Raw genomic sequence first — 26,685 nt, forward strand, 5'->3', positions numbered from 1 at the left:
TTATCAAGCATTTCTCAAAGCTACCTGTGTGAGTATACTGGGGGCTAGTCTTCAATGGGTTAAGGGGTGTATTCTTTTTTTCTTTTTCCTTTTTGAACAGGCTGGCTAAACAATTCATCCAATATTACTCAAATTCATTAAAACATACTGGGGAAACTTGTGATGAAGCTGTAAATTCACCTTTTGAAAAACACACAAAAAAAAAAGAAGAAAAGAAAATCTATACATAAATATATTTGTATCTTGTGTCATTATGCAATTGTAATTTCATTTGCTCCATTGCTACAAGAAAATGAAGTAAACTTATGCTCTCAAGATGGAAGTTTTGTCCTTTGGGATTTGTGTTGCCCAAATTGATCAATCTAAACTTATTCCAAACCTTTTTATGTAAAAGGATCAGTTTTCATATATCAGTGGGTACATGAGTACTTCGATACACCACCTTGTCAAATGTATGCTAAAGAAAGTACAGTGAGAGGTCGATGACCTGCACCTTGTTGACGCAATCTCAATATCAGACGAAAAAGGGAAAAGCAGTGGGACTACCAAACTCCATATCCGTATCAATATGATAATTATGTACAACCAAAGGGCTTCATACAGACGACTTTGCTGAGGGCAAATATAATTACCAGTGGCACTAAAGATTTGCTAAAGCCCCTCATGCTTTACTGACTTTACCTGTCCACCCACTACATTTCACTGGATCCCAGGGAAAGAAAAAAATAATCCTCATCAAAAATTCTCTTGAGCACTCGGGTAAATGGGTACAAGATGTCAAGGCAAGTGATTACAAAAACTGTTAAAAATAAGTTTGACAACTGCGAAATTGAACTTTCACTGTTGTATTCATCAACACATTGTCCTCAAGGGCATCTCATTAGTTGCACAGTCACACTTCGTGAAACTACGTGTAGTTCGCTTCCAGATAACTTCTAGAAGTTCGGCACGCAGTCACACTGAAGACAAAACTGTGTCTTGTTTCAGTAATATGAAACTGCTTGTACTGTCGGCTTTTTTGCAGAAAGAAAGAAAGCAAAATGCGCAAGAGTGCACTAAAGAATCCGCAATGTGCATAAACAACATGAATGGATCTTTTATGGCATCGCAAAGTTTCACCCGCCGCTCACACTGCACAAAGCTACGTATAGTTTCGAGAGAGGTGAGAAACTTCCCAAGTGCATGCAGGAAGTTTCGCTGGTCACTTCTCGAGAGGTTAGCGGTCACACTGCCCAAACTGCACAAAGCAAAATACCGATAGTGAAACTACGCCTAGTTTCACATAGCGTGACTGTGCTTATTGGCTTCTTTAAAAAGACGAGAGATGTAATTATAATGGGTGTTCCTTTTTCACACTATTACACAAAGATGTATTTGGATCATGAATGTACATGTAACTAAACTTCACGGCCACTACTTAATTAACATACAATATGGAACATTACAGGGGCATTTAAGGCAAAATACTGTCAGAAATGATGAAGTACCATATAGTTTATTACACTGTCAAGTATTAAAAAAAAAAAATCTCTGCAATGACGCTGGAAATTAAAGTGCTCAAACTTATACAGACATACTACATATTATAATAATCTCTAACATGCTCAAGTGCAGCTAAAATCCTGAATTCCCATGCTGTATAAGAGACTATCACATCAACACGTGCAGACCTCAGCCACGTAGAGTGATCTAATGCAATTTAGAATTTTGCTTGGTTGTTTATGTAAACTGTGACATTAAATATATCAATCGACACATATCCCTGTAATCAAACAACTGTAAAATTCATGTGAAATGCTGCATGACTCACCAACTATTTTCATTCTTTATCATTTTTATTTTCTTTACTCGGGAGAATTTTCAAACTGCAATCGATATTCCGTGCTTGCGCAAAGTCTTGCACTAATCTTTAAAGACAGACGAAAAGTATTATCCTATACAAGACATAACTTACAACTGGGAAGCATACAACTTCGACATGCATGTAAGACTTGTTCTGGATCTCACGGTTTGCCAAGGCCACGTCTTCAACTTTGACCTTACGTGAGCCAACTCCTTTGAGGTCACCAATGGTCATAAGTCATCTGGCCAGGCGCAGTGTTGGGGGATTGCATATATATATATACATAATGCCCATTCAGCAGTGGGAATTTGAGACCCCTGACAGGAGTCAGCTGACTTCTGCACGAAAATTCTTCTGCAAACACGTTTCCGAAGCAGGGCAGTTTGTAAGAGCATCATGCCAGGGAGGCCCCATTTTCAAATTCTGGCTTTCAGCCCTAATTCGCTCCCCATCTGAAAATTTCCGGGCCCTCGATGCGAAAGTAGATAACCTTTTGTGTTACCTCCGTGACGAATATCAAATTTCTCACATTCAAAGAGTTGTCATTTTTGCAGAAAACTTCACTGAACAAGCTTTTAAAAAATGCCTAATTCTGGACACTTTGGATGTACCTGTTACCACCCTTCTACCACTCTCTCCACATCTCTTTCCCGAAGACACCTGTTTCGATGACGAGCTCCCGGTTACTTTGTCATTCTATGGCTGTTCGGGAGACCGCAAAGATTTGAGGATCTTCCCAGTGAACACCTTATCAGACTATGGGAAAGCAGAATCCTCCCATGCTGCTGAACGCCAAAACCGATTCCCCCGATTGCGATGTCAATGAACAGTACTTGACGAAATAGAATTTGGCAAACATGCTGCACCCAGCAAGAAAAGAAAAAGCACTGCGGTATGCTTCGCCTCCATTCTTCTCTTTTCTCTATTTTTTTTTTTTTTTTTTTTTTGACGAGGCAGACCTCTCTTTAACATGTCCCGAGGCGGCATGCAACATCTGCAGCTACGCTATCTACAGCCCAAGCTGAAATGAAGAATGTCCAAGGGTTTTCACACACTACATCAAAACAAAGAGGCATTGATGAATATCTACAGCAGGATGGAGGTAAACGTAATTTTTCCCTTGTAAGAACAAAACAACTTATGTCTCACGGTCCCCTCCCCCTTATCCTCCCCCTCCCCCCAAAAAAGAAAAAATTCAGCAACTTTAAGCAACCTGCCACTTCTACTCTACAATTATACTCATTATGGGCAAGTACATCCACTCATCTTTGCAGTGCCTTGAGCCAATATCTCTAATTCAAAATAGTTCCCTAAGAATGATATCACATAGTATAAAACTTCATTGCATCCTAATGTCTGAAAGATGTGGTTGAGTATCATGATAAGAGATATACGTCTTCTGTAAATTTTGCTCCAGATTACCGTCATCCAAGTCTCACTGGAAAAAAAAAAAAAACGCTGACGTCAGACCGCTTGCAGATGAAGAGACCGAGCAAGCCAGGATTTACCTCACTCCCTCTCCCAAGTAAAGCCAGAGAACCCCCACAAGACTCGTTGCAAGGTCGGCCATGTATCAAGCTGAGTCACTTCTCAGGCTCCACGGGGTATCTCTTTATCAACCCTCCTCTTACAGTTATGAAAATATACATGATAGTGGATGGTAGGAAGAAAATGAAAAATGCTCGGCACAGCGTGGCAGCAGCTCATGATCCCATCTCACCGCCAAAGTGGAAGGTGGAAGGTACTGTGGGGTTGGGGAACTTGTAGCCTCCCTCCTGCTCAATCCGTTTGGATTCTGAAGGGGGAAAATTCAAAGAGAGAGAAGAGGGGTGTATATAATAATGGGAGTGGCTGTATGTGTGCAGAGAGATGGGTTATCAGAAATCACAGCAAATATTATTGTCATCATCATCATAATCATCATCATCATGATCACCATCACCACTACAATCACCATAGTCTTCAGTCGTATCATTTTCAGAACCAGTTTCACTATGATCATCACTTTCATCATCCATATCATCACCATCATCCGTATCACCATCATCACTATCATCACCTTCATCATTAGGCCAAAAAAAAAAAATTGTTGCATTGGCGTAACCCGCCCGACCCTAAAAATTCCGCCGACCCCATGTTTTTTTATTATTTTTTTTTGCTATCGATATCAAATATCTTGTTGATTGCGATCGCGATCGCACAAACCCGGAAGTGGAAACGGCTCTGGGGATATCGGATGTACGAGGGCGAGATCTAGCGCCTCGCATAAGCCTTCCTTGATCAGTACGTCATCTGTTTCCAACACGGACACGTACTCTAACAAGATTTATTCAGTGTATACGTAGCATTCAGACTGCGATGTATTGTGCACAGTTTTGCCACAGGTTTCTTGTGTGGAGAACTTACACGAATCTGTATATGTGGGACTGTAATAGAGATCGCCGTGTGCGATGAAAAGATCTTACATATGGGTCAATTTGCATCTATCCTATCTAAGTCAAAATAGTAAAATATGAAGTGAAAACATTCAGGATAGGGATTTCAACATCTTTAAATTCTGTGAAGGGGTATAATTCCAGTAATATCGGCCTCATAAATGATTTGTAGAATAGATGAACACAGCACATTCGGTGCAGCAGTTGTAACTGTTTACTGAGCTGAGCACGAGTTTTACACGTAAAATGCAGGTAGCAAAAAAAAAAAAAAAAAAAAAAAATCCGCCCGACCAACCCTATTTGAAAATCTCATGTTACGCCAATGCAACAATTTTTTTTTTTTGGCCTTACTAAAACACTGATCAATTCAGTGCTATTTACGTCGGTGTAGGGCAACAACAACGACAACAAAAAAGTGCTCATCACTGACATAAATTTACATTGATCTAGGGCAATTTGTCAATCGGTTGCAACAAAAATAACTTGATGTATGAATTTAATTAATTTGAATGAAATGTTCACAAGTAGGACAATTATGAAACCTTTGCATGTTTCCTTTAATAATCCAGAACCAAGTGGAGCTAGAAAAGAAAGACCTTAATCAGTTGGGTCTATCAAGGAGGTTATTCAAGCAGGACAGACATGCCAGTTTCTCAAGTTTACCTGCTGCAGCTTTTCGCTGGTCGGCAAGGACGACAATGTCGTTAAGTTGCTGCTGCTGCTCCATGGTTAGTTGACTCGTGAGGGCGCCGTACCACTCCGTGTCGGTCATTTGGATATCTAGCCATAGACAGAATATAATGTTACCATTTCCTCGATGGCACAGGGGTACCATACTTTTCTTTCTGCACCTTCTCGTCTTAAATATTCATACCTACGTGTACATCTACACCAAATTACACATAAATTACTTAAACTTTGTGTTCCACATTCGCACACCCAAATATTTTGCTTAATCACACACCTGCGCTCAACCTGTTTGATAATTCACAATATGTCAAAGTATATTGAAAGCGTCACAAGTGATTCCATTCCTCACACAATATTTAGATAGCTTGCTGTGAGTTGTGACAGCACAGGAATTTTTTGAGTAAATTGTAATCATACGTTGATGTTGAGTCTTCCAAATGTCATGCTGCCCACACCTTTTCAACAGCTTAGCTACATGGCATAATCATGGTCATGAATACAGCCTTGTACTAAGTCATGGGAAGCTAAAGATTTGCTGTACATGGACATGTTTGATTTGAATACTGGCTATTTGCAAGAAAAATTGTGAGAGATTTACCATCAAATATATTCTACAAATGTTGCATTTTTTGCATAAACACTTCTCTAAAAAGTAACTTGGCTTCAAAAAACAAAATGCTTTCCAAGACTGGTCATGTGTTGTGGTCTCCAAACAAGTTGGCACACAGGTTGGGGGTTTTACACCATGGCTCACATGAGGTATACACCATGGGAGAAATGTTAACACTGCGGCACTCAGGAGGTTTACACTATGAATGGAGGTTTACTGTGGCACAAAGGAGATTTACACTGTGACTGGAGGTTTACTGTGGCATATGGAAGCTTTACATCGCGGCACACAGGAGGTTAACACTGTAGTGGACCACAGAAGGATTACACAATGGCACAGTGACACACAAACAATTCACCCTCCTCATTACACCTGGAAGCCACGATTGTATACTCATTAAATGCCCACAGTAGTGTGAATGAAGTCAGCAGGGGAAGGATTAACCCTATTTTAACTGGGGGATGTCTAATGTAGATAAGTTTGAAAAAGTGCCTGCAACAAATTTTGGAAAAAAAATTATAGAAAACAAAAAAATAAATAAATAAAAAAACAAACAATAAAATACATAAGAAATTCACAAAACAATAAAATTGAACCTCCCCCCCCCCCCCCCAGTAAAAACTTGGTCTCAAATAGCCCAGTTAGAATAGGGTTAATAAGTGGAACCACTCACTCTGCATGATGCTCTTGAAGATGACGTACTCATCCGTGGTCGTGTCTTCGTCGTCAAGAGGGGTGTTGTATCCTTCCAGCGCCGTCTCTTCATACACCTCATCGTCTTCATCATCCTCTCTGTCAGCAGCCTGGGAAGGAAAGAAATGACACCGGTGTTTTCAACCCTCCATCTCTTCCACTGATACCCTCTCCATCTCTCTCCTCTCTTTAGGGACTTGCTCTTAACAGGTATAAAAATTCAGCTGTAACTAGAAAAGCACTTAAGATAGCGCAACCACCTCCGCCTAGCAGCTACTTTTCACCAATGATCTTGCTCTTCCACAGAGATCAGTGATTTTCACCCATAGAATGCATGCTGAAAAATCGCCTGATTTCCCAATATAGAAGCCTTTGTTATGTCATAAACTCTCGGCTGCGCAGCACGCCTCGCCCTACATGTAGCAGAAACTAGAGCACGCACTTTAGTATGCGTATGAAAACTTCAAAAACGTGCAGCTTGAACTCTCAAGTTCATTGACCCTACCTGCCAAAATATCAAAAATCCTTCATAAAATCCATAAAAATGTCAGGATCACTACCACAATTTAATCATCTGCTCCTTGTGTCATTCTCAACCTTTCCTGCAAGTTTCATCCAAATCAGTGTGCAACTTCTTGAGTTATTTTGCACACAAACAAACAAACAAACAAACCAACCAACGGTAATGAAGACATAACCTCCTCCCTTGGAGGAGGAAATGAAGATCCAGAAGTGTGGGGCTTTGTGGACTCCGAAGGCTGGCCTAGCTTGGATAGATTTGATAATCACTCTAACAAATTGTTTATAGCTTTATCACTAATCTCAATGTCGGTGCAAAGCCAGTGGAGTTGACTTTTACCAGTGGGTGTACGGTTTAGTGAGAAAATATGCATTCCTCCCCCCCCCCCCCAGTCAATTCACTACAAAACGTAATTCTTTCAACAACAACAACAACAAAAGTCATACTTGAGAGCCATGTACTTGTAACAGTGTTTAAGGTTTCCACTTTCAACTTAACTACACCTATCAACTTAACAAAATTTTATACAGGCAACTGAAGATTTTCATCCACTATAGAAAAGTATTTGGTTGCTATGGCAATGATTTTGTAACAATACCACACAAGCAATGCATGTGCTGCTACAGTATCGTTGCAAAGACAAATCCAACGAGCTCTTCTATGCAGAAATGAGTTACGTACCGCACTCTCTAGTCTTTCCAAATACTCGGCTCCATCCTCATCAATTTCATCTTCATCACTCTCGAGTTCTTCCTCCTCAAAGTCGCTGTCGTCTTCGCCCTCGTCTGAATCCTCTTCCTCCATGTTTGCCCGGCCTGGAAAAGAAGAGCACAAGAGTGAGAATCTAAGTGTGAATGTGTCATTACGTGTGAGTGAGTGTGTATGAGACATTGAGTGTGAAGAGCTCTCCCATAATGACAAGATTAGATAGAGCAGTTTTGGTTATGCAAATGAGGGTCAAAGTTCATATTTGAAAATGGGAGCTTTGTTTGTTTGTTCATTTGTTTTTACTGGAAGTCTGATCAGTTTCTGATACTCACATTCGTAGGCTCGTTTTAAACCTTGGAAGAGGAGCAGGAGGGCTGGGAGGAAACGGTTTGCACATTCATGGACGACTGGCGGTCTGTTGGGCAGAGAGAGTAGCATACACAGGCCCAGAACACACATCTTGCGATCGTGTAACCTGAAAAAAAAAAAAGTTTAAGGGCAATGGTTCTGGTTAATATTGGGAAACAACAAAAGAGTGATTAATAGCTCAATAAACTTAAACTCACTGTTTTCAAATGGAATACAGTCTCCAGTGCTGGAATCTTTCATTTGCATATTATGGGGTGGGGAAGGAAATTGAGCAACTCAACCAGACGACCCAGCAAGACAAATCACAAGCAAAGGCCTGGGTTAATTTTTGGAAGTGACAAATATGTGGCTAGCTAATTTCAATGCATCACTTTTCAAATTGAATGCGGTACTGTAAAAGTGGACATTTTCGTGGTGTTGAAATTTTCGCTGTGTTGAAATTTTCGCGCATTTCCCGCAACCAGAAACTAGCGCAAAAATAAAAACATGCGAATATCTTAGTTTGCTTGCCATATGTTCCTGTACTAGGTGTCTTGATTCCGCAGAATTAAAAACATGTGAAACTCTTATGCTGCCAAGCGCAAAAAATTAGTCGCACAAAAATATTCACTTTTACAGTATCTAGTGCTGGACTCTTCCAACCAGAAATGAGGAGAGAATTAAATTGACCGATGCGAGTGTGTCATCTAACAAATATGTATTCTTATCACAAATAATGGCAGGTAATGATGAGCTGTGATTTGACAATGAGTGAATTTACTTTTGTAAACAAACATAACTTTACATTTGTTTTTTTTAATAAATCATCAGTACTTTAAATATGTTCTCAAAATCTTCATAAAAATACACTCATCTTTTCTCTTACATGGTTATTCATTTTTTTAACCTAACCAAATGACAAAGTCGTAACACGTTACTACTGATTGATTATTTCAACACTACCCTGTAAGGCATAGACTAAAAAAATTACAAAATGATAATCAGACAAAACAACTAGAAGAGACTTTGCTATGCTCACCCTAAGAAGCAGTCTGTGTCACTAAGCCACTGCTGGACGAACTGGACGATGACCGCCTCGTTGGTGTTGGGAATGCGCACCTTCTCCAGAAGGTCAAGGAGTTTCTGGGGGTCATAGTAGAGGGCAGCAATCACGACCTGCAGGCACATTTGTCGTAGTTCCGTCGTCTTGACCTCTCGCGTTAGCCTGGCGAGCGCCAGCTCCACACACAGAGGCACAGCCTGCATGGAAACATTCGAAATTATACTGAGTTACTACTAAGAAACATACAAAAATCTATAATGCAAAGATGCATGATGTATTATTTTTTTGATAGAAATAATAATTGAACTGAATTGAAATGAATTGAAATGATTTGAATTGAATTGAATTGAATTGATATGAATTGAACTGAATTGAATTGAATTGAACTGAAATGAATTGAACTGAATTGAAGAAAAGCACAACCATTTTATCTACATTGAAGCTTAAAGATTCATATCAAATCCTTCAAAGTCATACCATTAAATCCTCCATGTGCTCACTACGTCAAAAAATTAGCTGCAGTTTGCCAAGCTTTTTAATCAGCATTCTTCCAAACTTGACCAACTATCAGGTTAGCCAGCCCACTCAGATGAAACAACATGCCTCAGTCTGATAAGAAGGCCATGGTAATACAAGACAGTTTAACCCTATTCTAACTGGGCTATTTGAGACCAAGTTTTTACTGAGGGGGGGTCAATTTGACCCCCCCTTCAGATCTCGGCCGCCGATCGTGCGATCGCCGCGAAATTTTGCCTGAAGATAGAGCTGGATGTAAACTACAAGATAACACGGTCATACAATAGAAGAATATTGCCTTTCTATTTTTAATAAATTAATTATGCAAATTTTTGCATGAAATCATATTTTCACCTATAACTCCATTAAAAAGACTGGAGGATTGCTAAATTTTTGTGTCAGAATTCCTCAAGACACATCAAACAATTTTCTTGAAAAAAATTAGCACAATCAAAATCAATTTCTTTTGTTTTTCATTGTTTTGTTAATTTCTTATGTATTTTATTGTTTTTTCGACCTTTTGTTTTCTATTGTTTTTTTGCCAAAATTTGTTGCAGGCACTTTTTCAGGCTTATCTATACTAGAATTGATTAATTTCAATGGTTAAAAGTTGAAATAATCTAATTTATATCAACTTAACCAAAAAACACAATTTGCATTGGATTTGCACACGATATCATGAATTTGAGCTGTTTTTTGGTTGACATGCATATGCAAAACATTACGTAACTTCAAAACGGTGTACCCGGACGTCGCAAATTTGGTCTCAAAACATGCGGGAGACTTCAATGAAAAAAGTCGTGAAACGACGCGGCAAAATCTTTGCGCGTTGCGAAATCGTGGCGCGAAACGTCGAGGGTGGGTCAATTTGACCCCCCCCCCCCCCCCCAGTTAGAATAGGGTTAAGGGATCAGGCATTCAGTCTTTGAACAATACTTTACTCCGAAGTAAAAAAAAAAAAAAAGTGAGAACATTTCTAGGTTCCATTACAGATTTTCCCCCAAAATTCATTTTGTACCATTCATGAGGGATTGAAGCACACCTACGACAACATCACCATGGTTACACATCTCATTATGGGATGAGAGGTAAGGTAATACCGAGTCGTTCTCCTGCATACAAGATTTCCACTGTACACCAGCTACACGAGAGGGACACTGTACAGCTCATGGGCTACATACACAAGGGACCCATAACACTTCAAACAAGCTACAAAGTGTACATCATACACAACGGGGCACATAAATTCCACACAAGCTACACCATACACCAGGGGTACATAATACTACACATAAGCTACACCATACACCAGAGGCACATAACACTACACATAAGCTACACCATACAACTAAGGGCACATAATACTACACACAAGCTACACCAGACACCAGGGGCACATAATACTACACATAAGCTACACCATACACCAGAGGGACATAACACTACACATACGCTAGGTTGTATATCATACACCAGGGGCACATAACACTACACATATGCCACACCATACACCAGGGACACATATACTACAAACAAGCTACAACATACATCAGGGTCACGCAACACTCTACACAAGCTACACCATACACTGGCCACATGGTTGGCTTACGTCATCAATCTGTCCCTTATACTGGATGAGAACGACCTCTAAGAGTTTGGCTGCATGGCTCTGGGCATCCTCATCCGTGTCTTCTGTCAAGACCTGGAAGATACAGTGAAGCAGAGCAACATCAACAACAACATGCCTACTCTTGACATTATAAATGTATGATACTAAATAAAATGTATGAGGTTTAATGCCATAACAAATGTATGATAAAAAATAAAATGTAGAAGCTTTAATGCCATTACAAATGTGTGATACGAAATAAAATGCATGAGATTTTATATAGACACTGCAGTGATGATGACCACTTTTGCTTGTCCTGTGTTGTTTTCTTCTTTTTGCAATATAGATTCACACAATATATCAAAATTCAAACACGGGCTGAATATATTACAATCATGTCTCCCAAGACTGCAAAGCGTAACAGACGAAAACTTTTGCCGACCTTTTTGCACATTTCATAGATGATCTGGAGGTGTTTCGGTTGACTGATGAAAGCTGTTGGGTCTGTTGTCACGTAATTGTGAAGGGCTGGCATCATTTCTGTAGAAAAAGAGAAAAAAAAATATGTGTATATTCTCAAGAAAACAGAACAAATTATTAAAACTGCTTGTTAAATTTTGAATCTTATTAAAAAGAAGTATACTGTGGCGGTTGATGGAATCAGCCTGGAGACAGGGTCGGCATATGAAAAAAAAAAAAAAAAAAAAAAAAAAATGGGTTTCGTTTGGGATGGAGTTATTTTGAAATATTAGATGGCTTAGACAGTTTCTGGTATGTGATTGGTCGAGTGCTCGTCACATGATACTGTTTGAGAGGATCGCAAATGTTATATTTTCCCAGCTCGTTATAATTCACCAACTGGTCAAATAAATATATTCTTTTCCATGTGTGTCGCCCTCTTACGGTTGAAATAGGAACAATTACACCAATATAGGGATGTGGGACCACGTCGGTGACTGGGACGAGCAAACGATTACTATCGATAAATGCAGTCTGGATCGATAAAATCTGTTCCCACCGCCATTTTCCATTTTCTCCCTCTACAAACGATAATTGTAAGATCACAACTGCTGATCTATAACTTAACAAACATGTTGGAAAAAAGGAATCACAGAACTTGAACCTGTCATCTACTGCTCTCCAGGCAGCAACACTACCACCAGGCTATCCCTGGTTGCCAGCAGTGACATGATAAGCTTGGAACAAATACCCAAGCTCAAAAATTCTGACATTGTTATGTTAATTGAAAATTCACACCTCAACCTTCACCCCTCTAGTTAACAATGTCTTGCTTTCAAATCTTAACTCCCCCAAATTCCAGTGTAGCTTCAAGGAAACAAACTCATGGCTTTACTGACAGGGGAGATTTAAAAAAGGCTACTGGTCTATCCGCTTGCTTCAGGGAATAACAATGGTAATCTCTCTACACTTCCTGGTTGAAGCAAGCGGCAAAAGTTAAGTGCAACGCTGGTACACTATGGAGGTGGTAAATGAAAGGTTCACCGTTAATCAGATCACTGCAGACTCACTCTCATAGGAGACACTAAAAATGACAAAAGTCCCAACAAGGAAATGAAAAGAATCTTCAGGCATGGCACTATCAGTGCTAAACTGTTGGCATTCCATCTCATTTCCTTGGTTTTTTTCTTACCTATTCTTGTTCAGTCCAGAGAATTGTCAAGTCACTGGCAAATTTGAGATTTGTATCATAGCTTTTTTTTTTTTTTTTTTACTCTGGGCCGATCATAAAGAAATGTGACTCCGCTTACCTTTATATCCCCACGTTCATCGTCACTGTAAAACAGTTTATGTCATAACCCTACTGCAATATGCCTGGTACACACAGCAATTTGTAACAGTCAACATACATACAGCACACAGATCCTATAAATGTGCATTTTTGCATTGTGTTTCCGATTTTATCATTCCAAATGCATGGGAAACTATTCACATGATATAAAATGGAAAGGGTTAACAGCAGGGCCCCATGACTACCACTTGTAAGTAAATCATCAATGCTATTAAAAATCATCACTGCATAATTATCACACTTCTCAAATAAACTACTTAGGGAACCATGATATCTTCTTTTTAATTCATCTAAAATAAAGGGAAAATCTTCTTAAAAAGTGTTTGCCAGTCCTAGGAAGATTTAGCATATCATGTCTATGCATTTTGCAAAAGTGAAAACAAAGAAATTCTAAGATTGATTTCTACAGAAATCATTAATTCTCTGAATAATTGCTCCAAGCCAGAGTAGTAGTGAATACAGAGGGCTGTGGCTTGTTACTCACCTACAAAGAAGTCGAAGCCGTCATGGGCGAAGGTCTCGAAGAGGAAGTAGAAGACTTCCCAGAGGGGCGGGGAGACGTGGGTACACGTCATGCTGAAGATTAGTGAGAACACCTCCTCGTAGAAATCTACAAAAAATGAAGAGTAGTTATCAAAATAATCTTCCCTAAAGGGACTCCTTGTGCTTCCTGTTTTTAAAGTTTTTTTTTTTTTGTTTTTTTTTCTAAGCCATTTGATTTTGAAGGTCAAAATGAAAGAACGGCTGGTTAATTTTAATTGGCAAGCAGGTTCAAGATGTCAGTGCAATAAGTACAAAATAAAACACAGAAACAGACATCAGTCACAAAAACTGTGGGTCACAAAATCAGAGATGTCTTGGAATAAATTCCCCCGAGATGGAACTGCTTGTGCTTTTTATCTTTACTTTTTTCTGCACCTTTTGTTTTTGAAAATGAGAACGAAAAATTGGATGGGATATTGGTAAGCAGGATTACATTATTGTAGAGTTACTTTAACAATAAAGTACCAAAACAGTCATTTGATTAATGTAAATGCCAAATATTTTGCGAGATTTTTATTTTTGCAACTTTTGCAAGTCGGGTGCTATTAGCGAATTTAAAAACTCTAAAAATTCTGACTCTGTACCATACTTAACGATCGCAAATTTAACAACTCATGGAATCTTCAGGAAGTCCCGATTCGCGAAAAAATTAGACTAGCTAAATATATGGCGTATACAGTACTCTGTTAGAAAGCAGCTGGTATATGACTCACCGATGACATGGTTGCGAAGTACCACTCCTACCACTTGGAGGATCTTCTTCTCCAGTTCTAAAACAATCTAAAACACAGAGCAAATCCAAATTTTTCATTGCAAATCCAAAATATGGATTTGGACAAAAGCATAAAACTGCATAAGATAAAGGTTGAATGAGAACCTCCATCAAATCGCCCAAATAAATTTTGAAACTTGATGCTGAGAAAAAAAAAAAAAAAAATGTAAAATAGAGTGATCCTAATAACATACATGGGAGCCAAGATTTGAAAATTAGTAAGTCTAATCTACCCCCTGCTCAGATCCCAAAGTCTAGCGATGCCTTGCAAATGCATTTTTTTTTTCACTTTTCTGAGCATGTTGCCATATATCTTTGAATTAACTCAATGTGTTTCAATGACTGATCACTTGCAAACTTGACCGCATCTATGCTACAAAGGCCATTTCCTCCAAACAGTTTTTTTACTTTTTTGAGGGGAAAAAAAATGTGTGATCTAAATAATACTGGAAAAACTTGAGGCCTGTTGTTTAAATGAAATTTCATTATGACCATGCTTGCTTGTCAAACAATGAACACTGTAAATCACTCCTGTGGTTCATACCTCTTCCTTTTCCTCCACAACAGTCAATATCGTCTCTATCGTATTCAGGATCCCCATGGCTGTGATGGCTTTGTCGTCCGTGGCATCGTCGCTGTTGATCACGTTGGAGAATGTGTCAGCCTGCGCCATCAAAGTACAAGGAGAAGGTAAGAGATAACTTTTAAAACTTTTTATCACAAATATTCGAGAGAAAAATGAGTAAAATATCATCTGCAAGCTAACATCATGAATGCAGGTGATATGGAAAACATATTTCCACAGTACTGGAAAGAGCACAGAGTAAGATATCCCAGTTTTATGTCACAAAATGAAGAGAGAAAACAAAGGAATATATTCACCCACTAACACCACAAATATAGAGAGAAAGCTTAAATATTTCCCACTTATCATTATGAGTCACCAAAAGGAAGTGCAAAAGTTGAGATAACACTCAGCTGAAATATATCATACCACGGTGTCGCTCTCTGTATAATGAAGAGCTAGCCAAACAACTATGAAGTATTATCTCTATCTTTTGCATCACACAAAAATAATATGCAAATTTTATATCATCACTGAATAATTATTTACATAATATCTGCATGATTTGTCAGGACGTATATCCAAAAGGGTGACATCAATCCAAGTTCTGTCTTACCAAGTGTGTCGTGATGTCCACAGCGATCGGGATGATCTCATCGCCGTAGGTGCAGATCAGTTTCTGCATGACGTTCGTCAGGTCATCATTCTCTGTTTCCCTGATGACGACCAGGAGAGCTGTAAAATGACACACCAAACATTCCCCTCATTACCACTATAATCCACAAGATACTGAACATGAACGACTACATTTCCTCTTCACAAGTTAGTGACACGACATTTGCTCCTGCGACAATTGCTCAGGTGTTATTTGCTCCAAGGACTAGGGGTTAGTGACAGGGTTAGGGTCGAGATTAGTTTAGTTTAGTTTGATTTAGGATTAGGATTGGGGTTATGTTTGTGGGTAGAATTTACACTGTACGTTTAGCTTTAATAGCGTGCAGATATTTGGAATACTTGTCGCAGGAGCAAATGTCATGGAACCCACAACTCATTTTGTCCATAGCATCCTCTACGAAGTTTGCGTGTCGCTTTTGCAGCCCTGAAGAGTGGATAAGTCTGTAAGCTGCTATAATATTGTGGACGTACAGCGTCGGTACGTAATGCACACATTTCCTCCAAATTAAAAAACTGGACACTCTTCTACAATGGAGGAGGAAACAAAACAGACTGACCTCTCCAATATGGCCTCCCTTTATCTGGATCTCACTATTTTCCAGGCATGATTTTTTTTTTTTTTTTTTATTCTAATAATTACAAGGAAAAGGGGAATTCCAAACTTGAGACAAAATTCCTGCACAAACTTACATGAATTACATATTATTCCCAACATTATTAACATACATTCATATCAAATTTTCACCTAAATAACATGCATTCAGACATTCACTCCCCCGAAATCATAGCAAGAATATGAACAGAAAACTACTCAATAAATCAAGGCACAATACTGGGGATCGATCACTGAGCAAAGCTTTCAGAAAATTCTGAACGCAGACCAGCTGACAAGGATGTGACATGTTCACGCAAATTTGATTCATTTGTACAAGTAACTACCGTTGGGTAGGCAGCAGCGTGTATTAAACATTGAGTCTCCCATATGCGGCCAAATCCCTTATCCGGATGAGCACTGGTTCCGACATGTCCGGATATGAGAGGTCGGACTGTACTATAAATTTCGAGGGAATTCATTCGGTCTCACCAAAAATTTCCAACAATTGCCCTTAGTACAATCCTATTCTCAAGTGACACTGGGTTAAGTTTCCATCTCTTTTTTACAAACTCTGTGAAGCATTGCCACAAGATTTCACACACAATGTTGACCCTCATCACTTACCCTCAATGACCTCCTTGACGTGCGGTTGGATCAGATCCTTGGCCTTGTCGTGACTCGTGATGAGCATCTGGAGGGCGAAGGCGGACTCCACGCGCACGGGCATGTCGCTGTCGCGGGCCAGGGCGTGACGGGTGCAGTCCAGCGCCTGCTGGAGGTTGGCATCACTGCGAAACTTGATCTCACTGAAGGAGTGCATGACCCAGTTGGCCTGCCCAAGTCCAAAAAAATGAAACAAAGAAAGAATGAATGGATGGATGGAGGGAGGGAGGGATGAAAGGATGAATGAATACAAATCAAAGAAAATATTATAATGAATAACAAATTATGAAACATATAAATTAATAAATAAATAATGCAGTACATACATTATCAAATAAATAAAAGAATGAGTGAATGAAAAAATACAGGAAAGGTTGAATGAATGAAAGGATGAATGAATGCGCATACAAATAAATAAAGATATAAATAAACACACAAAAAAAATAACTATGAAATACGAATTGTCACTCAAATGATCTCAAACAGGTTTGAGGCAGCAATGAAACCAGGGCTTGTTTCATAAAGATTGAGCATACATGTAACTTGCAATCAATCGCAAATTACATTTCCTAAAAAACTTTGTGATTGATCGCAAGTAACACTCAATCTACTCAAAGTTATCAGGCATAAGTCTCTTTATGAAACAGAACTTTATGAAAAACTTACGCTTGATTCACCAAGTTACGCTCAATAAATCAAGCATGAGATCACTCACACCTCTTTAGGGAACAGGCCCCTGGCAAGGAGTAAACGAAGTTACATAGATGTATGCCGGTGCTACAGAATGCAATACACTACAAAGAAATGTTAAAGGTTGCTTACCCTGGCTCGCATGTAACCGTGTGGACTCTGGAATTCTGGGAAGATGTGTGCCACGAGCATGTCCTCCATCCGATCTTTGTACATCTTTTTCTGGAACAAAACCGGTCAAAAATCCCTCATTACATCCGGAATTTTAGCATGCAAAATTATTACATTCCTTCACAACAGCAAGAAAAAGGAAATTTTTTATTAAATCAGAGAAAAGAGGAAAAATAATGGGTGTTGTTTGAAAAAATGTTCTGAAGGAGAGACGATCATCTCAAGGCTGTCAACATTCCAACATCAAAATTAGGAAGATTCCTAGGAGCAATCGGGATGAGACTGGTGTTACAGTGAGCAGAAATCCTCTGTGAGCAATAATCCATTGATGAATCTTAGAGCGGTTACACACGGTCAAAAATTCGTCGTTTGAATGATGATTCCAGTGAAAAATAATTCTAATGACGAATTTTTAGCACGTGTGGAAGCAAATTAGAATCACGAATGCTAATCACAATCACGAATTCAAATTCTAGTCCGGAGGTGAATTCCAGTGAAGTTTCACTCAAATTACGGTGCAAAATTTGCGTGTGTAATGCTTGACCTCCAAAACATCTTTTGAGGGGCGAAGCTTACGTGACCTTTCAAGCACTTCCATAGATAATACGCGCTATAGAACCTCGTTGTTTTGATTGACAAGTCACCAAAGATTACGTAACGCCTTCACTCGAGAATTCGAATTCTAATCACAGTTTTCGAGTGAGCGTGTGTAAGGTCTGATGATTTTAAAGACGAATTGCAATCATCATTACAATGATGATTCAAGTTACGAATTTTCTCTCGTGTGTAACCGATCTTAGATCAGGAAAATTTTTACACTATCTCATCAAGACATGAAGAGATGCAGAAGTTTTCAGGGAGCATCCTGCAGAAGCAGGACAAGAACATCCTTGCATTACGGATGAGGCTTTGATGTCACACAGGACAATCAAGAAGGGGTGTTCAGGTTGACAACTGCTGCAGTAAGTGTTGCCTAGTATAAATGCGAGGAGGGGTATGCATACAATTCAAACAGGAGAAAATGAAGTACCATTTGTCACAAACTTTGCTGGATAGTAATACAAAGACAAATATTTTAGTGAAAAAATGAGCAGAGAAAATGGGATTCCATCAGGATTTGAACCCGAGACCTCTGTGGACTGCCAGCCCGGTGCTCTACCGACTGAGCTATAGATAGCCTTAGTTCAGTGTTCGTCCCAGACACCCTAAATTCTCAATGCTCGGATGGTCAGCAGCTATGGCAGTGTGTTTGCGTGTGACACACACGCATACACTTAAACCCAGGTTTATGCCATGTTTTAAACATTGGCTCAATACAATTTCCGCTTTTGTCACAGAGTGTCTTTGTGACAATACTGTATCAAGCTGTTATTTTTACACATTTCATGAATCACAGTTGCACCCTGAATTTAACAACACACGGAACTGTCGCCATGCGTTAGGGTAATATTGCACTCACGATAGCCTCGGTGTTAATTTGCGAAAACAGCATCTCGCGAAAATTTCTGTGACCTCCTCATTCACAAAAATATCTGAACACGAAAATAACAGCTTATTACAGTAAAAGCACACTGCTAGATTCTGACTTAATTTAACAATATTCCCCATCATTAAGTGGGTAAGTCTAATCTTTACTCGCACTACCCCAACACAATATATTTGGATGATCACACATGATGTTGCTGCCGTCACTTACCTTCAGGAGTATTTCGGCCAGCGTGCCGATCATGTGAAGGGCGCCATCCTTCTTGCGGGGATCGACGCTGGGCTCGGTGATCACCTGCATGCAGAAGCCCATGGTCTTGGAGAGGACCTCCTTCCTCTTGCTGGCACTGGAGTGGAGGACTGTCTGAGCCGCCGTAACAGGCGAGATGAAGTCCTCAAAGACATCTGGAGACGGACGAAGAAATAGAGACAATGTTCACCATTTGCACAGTCATACATGAACGCCCATTCAGTGACAAAGCTTGCAAATACAAAGTCTTTTTTCTCACATGTGCATTTCTTTATCTTATTTTGTTACATCTGTCTTGATTAATGGTATAGGACACCCTGAGAATAAGCAGTGTTTTATTTTCTCTGAAGGTAGGTGAAACAAACATGACCAAGAGCATCAGAGCATATAACTACAGTGCACTCCCATTATAACGAACATGCTTATAACGAAATTCCGGTTACAAGGAAGTAAAAACTCAGACCGCAACATCATCCATTCTTTTTTTGGTTTCTTTGTTCATTACAACAAGTTTATGATAAAACAAAAGAATACCGCCAATCCCGAGGACTTTATTATATCAGGAGTCCACTGTATATGGTAATTTTCCAATTTAACCCTATTCTAACTGGGCTATTTGAGACCAAGTTTTTACTGGGGGGGTCAATTTGACCCCCCTTCAGATCTCGGCCGCCGATCGCGCGATCGCCACAAAATTTTGCCTGAACATAGAGCCGGATGTCAACTACAAGATTACATAGTCATACAATAGAAAAATGTTGATTTCATATTTTTTAATAAATTAATTATGCAAATTAATGCATGAAATCATATTTTCAACTATAACTCCATCAAAAAAACTGAAGGATTATTAAATTTTTGTGTCAGAGTTCCTCAAGACACATCAAATAATTTTCTTGTAAAAAAATAGCGCAATCAAAATCATTCTTTTGTTTTTTATTGTTTTGTTAATTTCTTATGTATTTTATTGTTTTTTCGATCTTTTGTTTTCTACTGTTTTTTTTTGTCAAAATTTGTTGGAGGCACTTTTTCAAGCTTATCTACATTAGAACTTATTTATTTCAATGGTTAAAAGTTGAAATAATCTAATTTATATCAATTAAACAAAAAAACACAGTTTGCATTGGATTTGCACACGAAATCATGAATTTGAGCGGTTTTCGGGTTGACATGCATACGCAAAACATTGCATAACTTCAGAACGGTGTACCCGGACGTCACAAATTTGGTCTCAAAATATGCGGGAGACTTCAATGAAAAAAGTCATGAAACGACGCGGCAAAATCTTTGCGCATTGCGGAATCGTGGCGCGAAACGTCGAGGGGGGGTCAATTTGACCCCCCCCCCCTCCAGTTAGAATAGGGTTAATAATGCCCTACTGGTGACTTTGCAATCAATGGTACCCATCAGTGATTTCCTGGCTTTGATTGGCCAAGAGATAATGTTGAAATGAGTAATTACCATTGATTGCATAGTTACTATTAATCGTAAAGTTATATTTTCTTTACAACATGGGGCCAGGCCTCACCGAATTTCAGCCGGATGTATTCGTAGGGGTCGTCCTTCCACAGCTCATCGTCCTCGTCTGTGTAGCACATTAGAGGGAAGAGGACATCTCGGATCATCGTCTGGTGGAAGACAAAGAAGAAGAGACGAGGAGGGAAGGTGAGATGTCTTCCTACCACATGTCAGAAGTCAGTCAAGGACCACCAGGGGTGGATCCACGATCCCGGAATTCCCCTTTACAAAATTAAAGGAGGGGGCATGCACCCGATCCCCATTTTTTTTCTTTTGTTTTTATGAAAAATATAGGGGAGTTTCGCGCCCAGTGCGCCCAACCTGGATTCGTCACTATCTACTATTCATGCCATACATTCAAAGGGAATTAATTTTTCACGAATTTGGGGATTCAGGTGATATTCATGGATCTCACAACGCTCAGAAATATGAACTCTGATCCTCACATGAATGCGACGTGCACGCATACTTGTACTGGTACGCAGTCCAAAGAATGCGAACAAGGTGGACAATAATAAAGTTCAGTAGGACTAAAGTTTGGCCTGCCAACTTTGTGAATGGATACATTCACTTCCAATGGCATTTGCAAAATTCTATTCCAAACCTGTCGGTTAAAGTAAAATATGCAGTATAGCAATATTAACTAGCTAGAGAAGCACTCTGAGAGCGCAGACCTCCACCAAGCAGCTCATTTCCACCAAAGATCTTGTTCTTCTATAGAGATCAGTGATTTCCATCAATACGTATGCATGGTGAAAATTGCCCGGTTTCCAAATATACATTTTGTAGAAGCCTGTTGTTAACGTCATCACCTTCCAGCTGCGCGGCGTCCCTTGCCCTAACAGAAACTAGTGCGCATGCAAACCTCAAAAATGTGCAATTTGAGTTCCCAAGTACATTAACCCTACCTGCCAAAATATTGAATATCCTTCGTAAGATCAAAAATAATTATGGATCACTACCAAAATCAATCTTATGTTCCTTGTGTCATTTTCAATTTTTCCTGTAAGTTTCATCCAAATCCGTTCACAACTTTTTGAGTTATTTTGCACACAAACAAACAAACAAACAAACAAACAAATAAACGCCAATGAAAACATAGCCTCCTCCCTTGGCGGAGGTAATAAAACCTTGTTTTTTTCTCCATTTGCCGATTGCAATCTTGTACATACAATGTATAAACACTAACTTTGAAATGACAAAGGATTACACTGGGTGCTATGTTCTAGCTCTCTTACCTCAATATGTGGCTTCAGAACTTTCCACGAGAGCCCATGGCTGACCCTGGAATTCACACAAACCCAGAAAAAAGAGCCATTCTCAGATAGTGAAATACATTCAAATGTCTTTCTCCCTTTCTTTTTAATAGCATCCCGCATGTGACAAATGAATCAGTAATCTTGAATTTCAATGGAATACATCCCCCAAAATTCAAAGATATGTGCATTACACATTTACATTTATGTGCAAGTCCCAGAAATGAATTAAAACTGTGATAATGATGAGCATCTGTGAACATGGGTCTATAAGAAGTCTTTTTGCTACTAATTTTTTCTTTTTTTAACTCAAAGGAGGACAAAACAATCTTAAAATAATAGATTTTTCACCAAAAAAAGAGTAATGCATATGTATCTCAATATAGGAAAAACATCGCAACTGAAATAGTGAAATCCTTAGAAAGAAGAAATCAGTGTATGGGATTGAACTCTCAGACATTTAGTCATTTTCATTTGCATATTTAATGATCATGCTTTGTACGGGATTGAACTTTACACTTTCTTTGCTTTAATACTTTAATAGCAGGGATCACAAAGGCATAAAAAGAAGACAAGATCACTCTCATCGACCCATTAAGGGATTTTCTGTTGAACTGATTTAAAATGACACTCTATGAAGAGAATTGTAAGTCGGACCGACTTAAGATGGAATGATATGCAAATATCCATCATTGTAATAAGAGTGCATGCTGTAGCAAAAAAAGCTGCTGAAAACTGCTTATCCAATAGTGGCGAGTCAGTGGAGTAAAATGGAGTCAAAAGGGGCCTGAGCTTTCAATCCTAGCAGAATCTTCGTCAGAGGCAAAATGACAAACAGGCAGGGAAAGCAATCACATATAAGGACTTCACACAAGAAGAACAGCCAGGGACAGGCTGGGGACACAGAACAAAGAAAACAAAGGAGAGGGTGGAGGTCATGGGCAAGGAGCCCAACAGGTAAAAGGGAGGGGGATTAGAGCAGGAGGGCAGACAGACAAAAGGCAGAGGAGGGCGGACAGACAAAAGGCAGAGGAGGGCGGACAGACAAAAGGCAGAGGAGGGTCAGTGATGATCCTGAGGACCATGGGGGCAACCTGTGAAGGAAAAGGATGAATAGAGAGGCAACATCAAAGAAGATAAGGAACAACAGATGGATAAAAAGAGGAAAAGAGTGAAATAGCAACAGCAAGGAGAAGGGGGGGGGGGGGGTGCATGCTCACGCTGTGTTCAGGTAGTTCAAGGCCAGCTGTAAGACCCTCGGCGCCACGTAGCTTTTCAGCCGGTACTGCTCCAATATCCTCAAGACGTTGGTCAGCACGCTCACTGAGAGACAAAACAGGTGGCGGAAGTTCGTAAAATCTTCATTTTGCAGTTAACTCCACACTTTTTTATATTTTCCAGTTTCTATGCTTGATAAACACTCATACAACTATGTATAGTATAAAAGGTACTGGCACAATGTATTTGATTTTGTTAAAATACACATCCTTCAAGTTGAGCCCTATACTGTGCACACTGTTAATTCAGTGCTTACTTTATGTCAATGTACCGCAGTTTGTCAATCAGTTGCAATGCAAATGTGCTTTCTTCGCCAATTTTTGTGCGTCTGGAAACTTTAAAAACTGTCAAAGAACAGAAATGATTTAATCCCCTCTAATCCCTATTGCATCACCATGGCCTTCATGTTGTACTGAGGCACATTGTTACACCTGAGTGGGCTTGCAAACTCTACAACTAGGTCAAGTCTGGATGGATTACGAGATGCTGATAAAAAAGCTTGGAAAGGTACATGTAAAGCCAACCCAGTCAACCGGCAGGCCTCCGAAAAGACGCTTATTTTATTTTCAGCGCGGTCGCGGTGACCTTCACATGACGTCTCGAACCGAAGAAAACATCCCCTTTTCAAACTGCGATATCTCCATGACTAATCAATGCTTTTCAACGATTTCTTTTGCATCTTTATGTTTAAGGACGAAATGTACTAGACATGTAAAAATAAAAATTTTCCTCACTCAGAAAAATATAGTAAATGGAGGATAAAAGTGAGATCAAAATCACAAGATCAAAAATTGAGAAAGGACTGTATATTTCAATATCATTTGCTTCTGAGCCCACTAAAATCATACATCATTCGAAGCGAAATTTATCTAGGTTTTCAGAAATACCACTATTTTTTAACCATTGCTTGTAGAAGGGTCAGGATCCAGCAAAATAGCATCCATGTACACATCCAAAAATGCTCAAAACTTGGCGAAGTCGCAGACGACCTTAGTTAGCCAATCACAACCCCGCGCTGTGACATCATCGGCATGGCGATTCTGCTGAATGAACGAGGGCAACTCGAAGCACTCCAAAAACGCTAGAATCGCTTCAAATTCTGTTCATTGTTGCTTTTTTGTGTAACAATTATCAGAATGATATTTTCTGTCTTTTTTTTTTCTTATATCACTGTCGTAAATGAGAGAAAATGACTCACGTCCACAAAAACTTACATCAGTCCCACATATTGAAAATTGTGCTGTTCAGTTGCACTACCAGAGGGCCATACCTACTGTATAGCTCGGCCTTGGTCGTGTGATCGTGTACATCACGACTTGTTGACAAGATACAAGTGTTGCCATGTAATTGTTGTTTTGATATATCTAGTTAAAATGGGTTTCTGATTCTACACAAAAATTAACAGTGGCCAAGATAAAACTTACAGGTTATAAACCCTGTCAGACTTTTATACTTTTTGTGAATGAATCGTTTGTTATGAGTTACAGTGAAACCCCGTTATAACGAGGTCCGTGGGACCGGCGATATTACCTCGTTATAACCGGTACCTCGTTATAACCGTACGCATCAAAAACAAAGAAAAACATAAGCATGACGTCATATACCCATCAATGAAACTTAAGAACATATCCTTTGCGTTGTTATTACACAATTATTATTGAGCGTTATTATTGAGAGAATAAAGGGAAATTATTTGTGAATTAGACGAAGAAATAGAGGCTGAAATGATAAGTTAATTCTTTATTGTAATTCTTGTTTGTTAAGCTTTTTCAAATAAACACCAGCGCAAATATATAGAGGAACATACAGGCCTTGTTTACCGTAACTTGCTAGGTATTTTTACGCTGTTGGTGCCCAGCGGGAATGCGATGTTTTCATGAATCATTTCGGCTGTAATCTTGTACAATGTATGATCGTTGCGCCCAAATGGATAAAAAATGCGTTCTTTATTTTCTTCCGAAAATCTCTTCGCGTTTTGTACGACCGTTCTTGAAAAATATGCGACAGGATTGAATGTGGGAGGTTGTCATCCTTTTTACGCAATTCTGTACCTGGTAGACCATTCCGAAAGAAAGAAAAAAATCACCATTGTGAAATGCAGTGTTAAAATTGTGATAATGAACAAACCCAGATCTATTCAAACTAATAAATGCGTTTGTTTCTTTTTCTGATTCAGGTTAACATGCGTCATTCAACTTTTTTTTTACGCTACTGTCACCTGGCGAGATCGCGATGATTTCAAAGTAACATACGTGCGTTGTTTACCGCTAACTTGCGAGGTATTTTACGCTGTTGGTGCCCAGCGGGAATTCGATAATTTCATGAATCATTTGGCTGTAATTTTATACAATGTATGATCGTTGCGCTCGAAGGGATTAAAAATGCGTTCTTTATTTTCTTCCGAAAATCTCTTCGCGTTTTGTACATCCGTTCTTGGACTGTTGAATGCGTTTGTTTCTTTTTCCGAGCACCGATTAAGTAGGTTAACATGCGTTATTCAACTATTTTTACGCTACTGTCACCCGGCGAGATCGCGATGATTTCATTAATTATTTTGGCTTTAATCATAGACACTCATTTTTAAATTATCATTCGTTAAATGATAATGAACAAATCCAGATCTATTCAAACTAATACATGCGTTTGTTTCTTTTTCTGAACACCGATTAAGTAGCTTAACATGCGTTATTCAACTATATGTAGTCTACTGTCACCCGGCGGGATCGCGATGATTTCACTAATTATTTCTGCTTTGATCACACACTCATATTCGAATTATCGTTTGTTAAATGATAATGAACAAATCCAGATCTATTCAAACCAATAAATGCGTTTGTTTCTTTTTCTGAACACCGATTAAGTAGGTTAACATGCGTTACTCAACTATTTTAACGCTACTGTCACCCGGCGGGATCGGGGCGATGATTTTATTATTTCGGCATTAATCATCCAAACTCATATTTGCTCAAAACCAGCAAAAGAACTGGAAGTCGGAACTAAAATTGGAAAGGATATAATATTGAGTTGCACACGCATTCCAGTTGTCCATTTTTGGTCACAATATTGTCGCTACATGAAAAGTTTTTGAATGCGTTATCTATTTTTTTTTTCTCGTTGCGCTGTGGTCTGACCTCATATCACGCACTCGTTTCTCGCGAAAAAGAAAATCGAATGATTATGTTTAATAATTTAGTAGGAACATCGGAAGGTATTCCTGTGTCTTATCGCGTGATTAAGAAGAAAACATGGAAGGAACGGTTCTCTGCAAAACGGGAAAAGACGTGGATAGCGTGAATTCGGTTTTCAATATTTCATTTGTCGCGTGTTTGAAAGCGGCAATTTGGTCAAGAAATGGAACCTCGTTATATCCGATCAAAAT

At 39.2% G+C, this 26,685-nt stretch overlaps 1 protein-coding gene across 1 annotated transcript in view; it reads right to left on the bottom strand.

Moving 5' to 3' along the window:
• Nucleotides 1–3,002: 3,002 nt before the first annotated feature.
• The window catches only part of LOC140235576 (importin-7-like), a 40,941-nt gene continuing 17,258 nt past the window's right edge, over nucleotides 3,003–26,685 (bottom strand). Inside the window, exons 8-25 of the mRNA XM_072315580.1 lie at nucleotides 23,249–23,351; nucleotides 22,011–22,056; nucleotides 20,783–20,882; nucleotides 19,216–19,409; nucleotides 17,481–17,570; nucleotides 16,620–16,827; nucleotides 15,342–15,460; nucleotides 14,705–14,824; nucleotides 14,066–14,168; nucleotides 13,330–13,455; nucleotides 11,478–11,575; nucleotides 11,036–11,128; nucleotides 8,887–9,107; nucleotides 7,832–7,974; nucleotides 7,473–7,606; nucleotides 6,252–6,381; nucleotides 4,942–5,058; nucleotides 3,003–3,638 (exon numbers count right to left, since the gene is read on the bottom strand). Of these exons, the coding sequence (XP_072171681.1) occupies nucleotides 3,547–3,638; nucleotides 4,942–5,058; nucleotides 6,252–6,381; nucleotides 7,473–7,606; nucleotides 7,832–7,974; nucleotides 8,887–9,107; nucleotides 11,036–11,128; nucleotides 11,478–11,575; nucleotides 13,330–13,455; nucleotides 14,066–14,168; nucleotides 14,705–14,824; nucleotides 15,342–15,460; nucleotides 16,620–16,827; nucleotides 17,481–17,570; nucleotides 19,216–19,409; nucleotides 20,783–20,882; nucleotides 22,011–22,056; nucleotides 23,249–23,351 (2,237 nt within the window). The 3' untranslated portion in view covers nucleotides 3,003–3,546. The remainder of the gene's footprint in view (nucleotides 3,639–4,941; nucleotides 5,059–6,251; nucleotides 6,382–7,472; nucleotides 7,607–7,831; nucleotides 7,975–8,886; nucleotides 9,108–11,035; nucleotides 11,129–11,477; nucleotides 11,576–13,329; nucleotides 13,456–14,065; nucleotides 14,169–14,704; nucleotides 14,825–15,341; nucleotides 15,461–16,619; nucleotides 16,828–17,480; nucleotides 17,571–19,215; nucleotides 19,410–20,782; nucleotides 20,883–22,010; nucleotides 22,057–23,248; nucleotides 23,352–26,685) is intronic.

This window comes from Diadema setosum, chromosome 12, assembly GCF_964275005.1.
Source record: "Diadema setosum chromosome 12, eeDiaSeto1, whole genome shotgun sequence".
In the NCBI taxonomy this organism is placed as follows: Eukaryota; Metazoa; Echinodermata; class Echinoidea; order Diadematoida; family Diadematidae; genus Diadema; species Diadema setosum.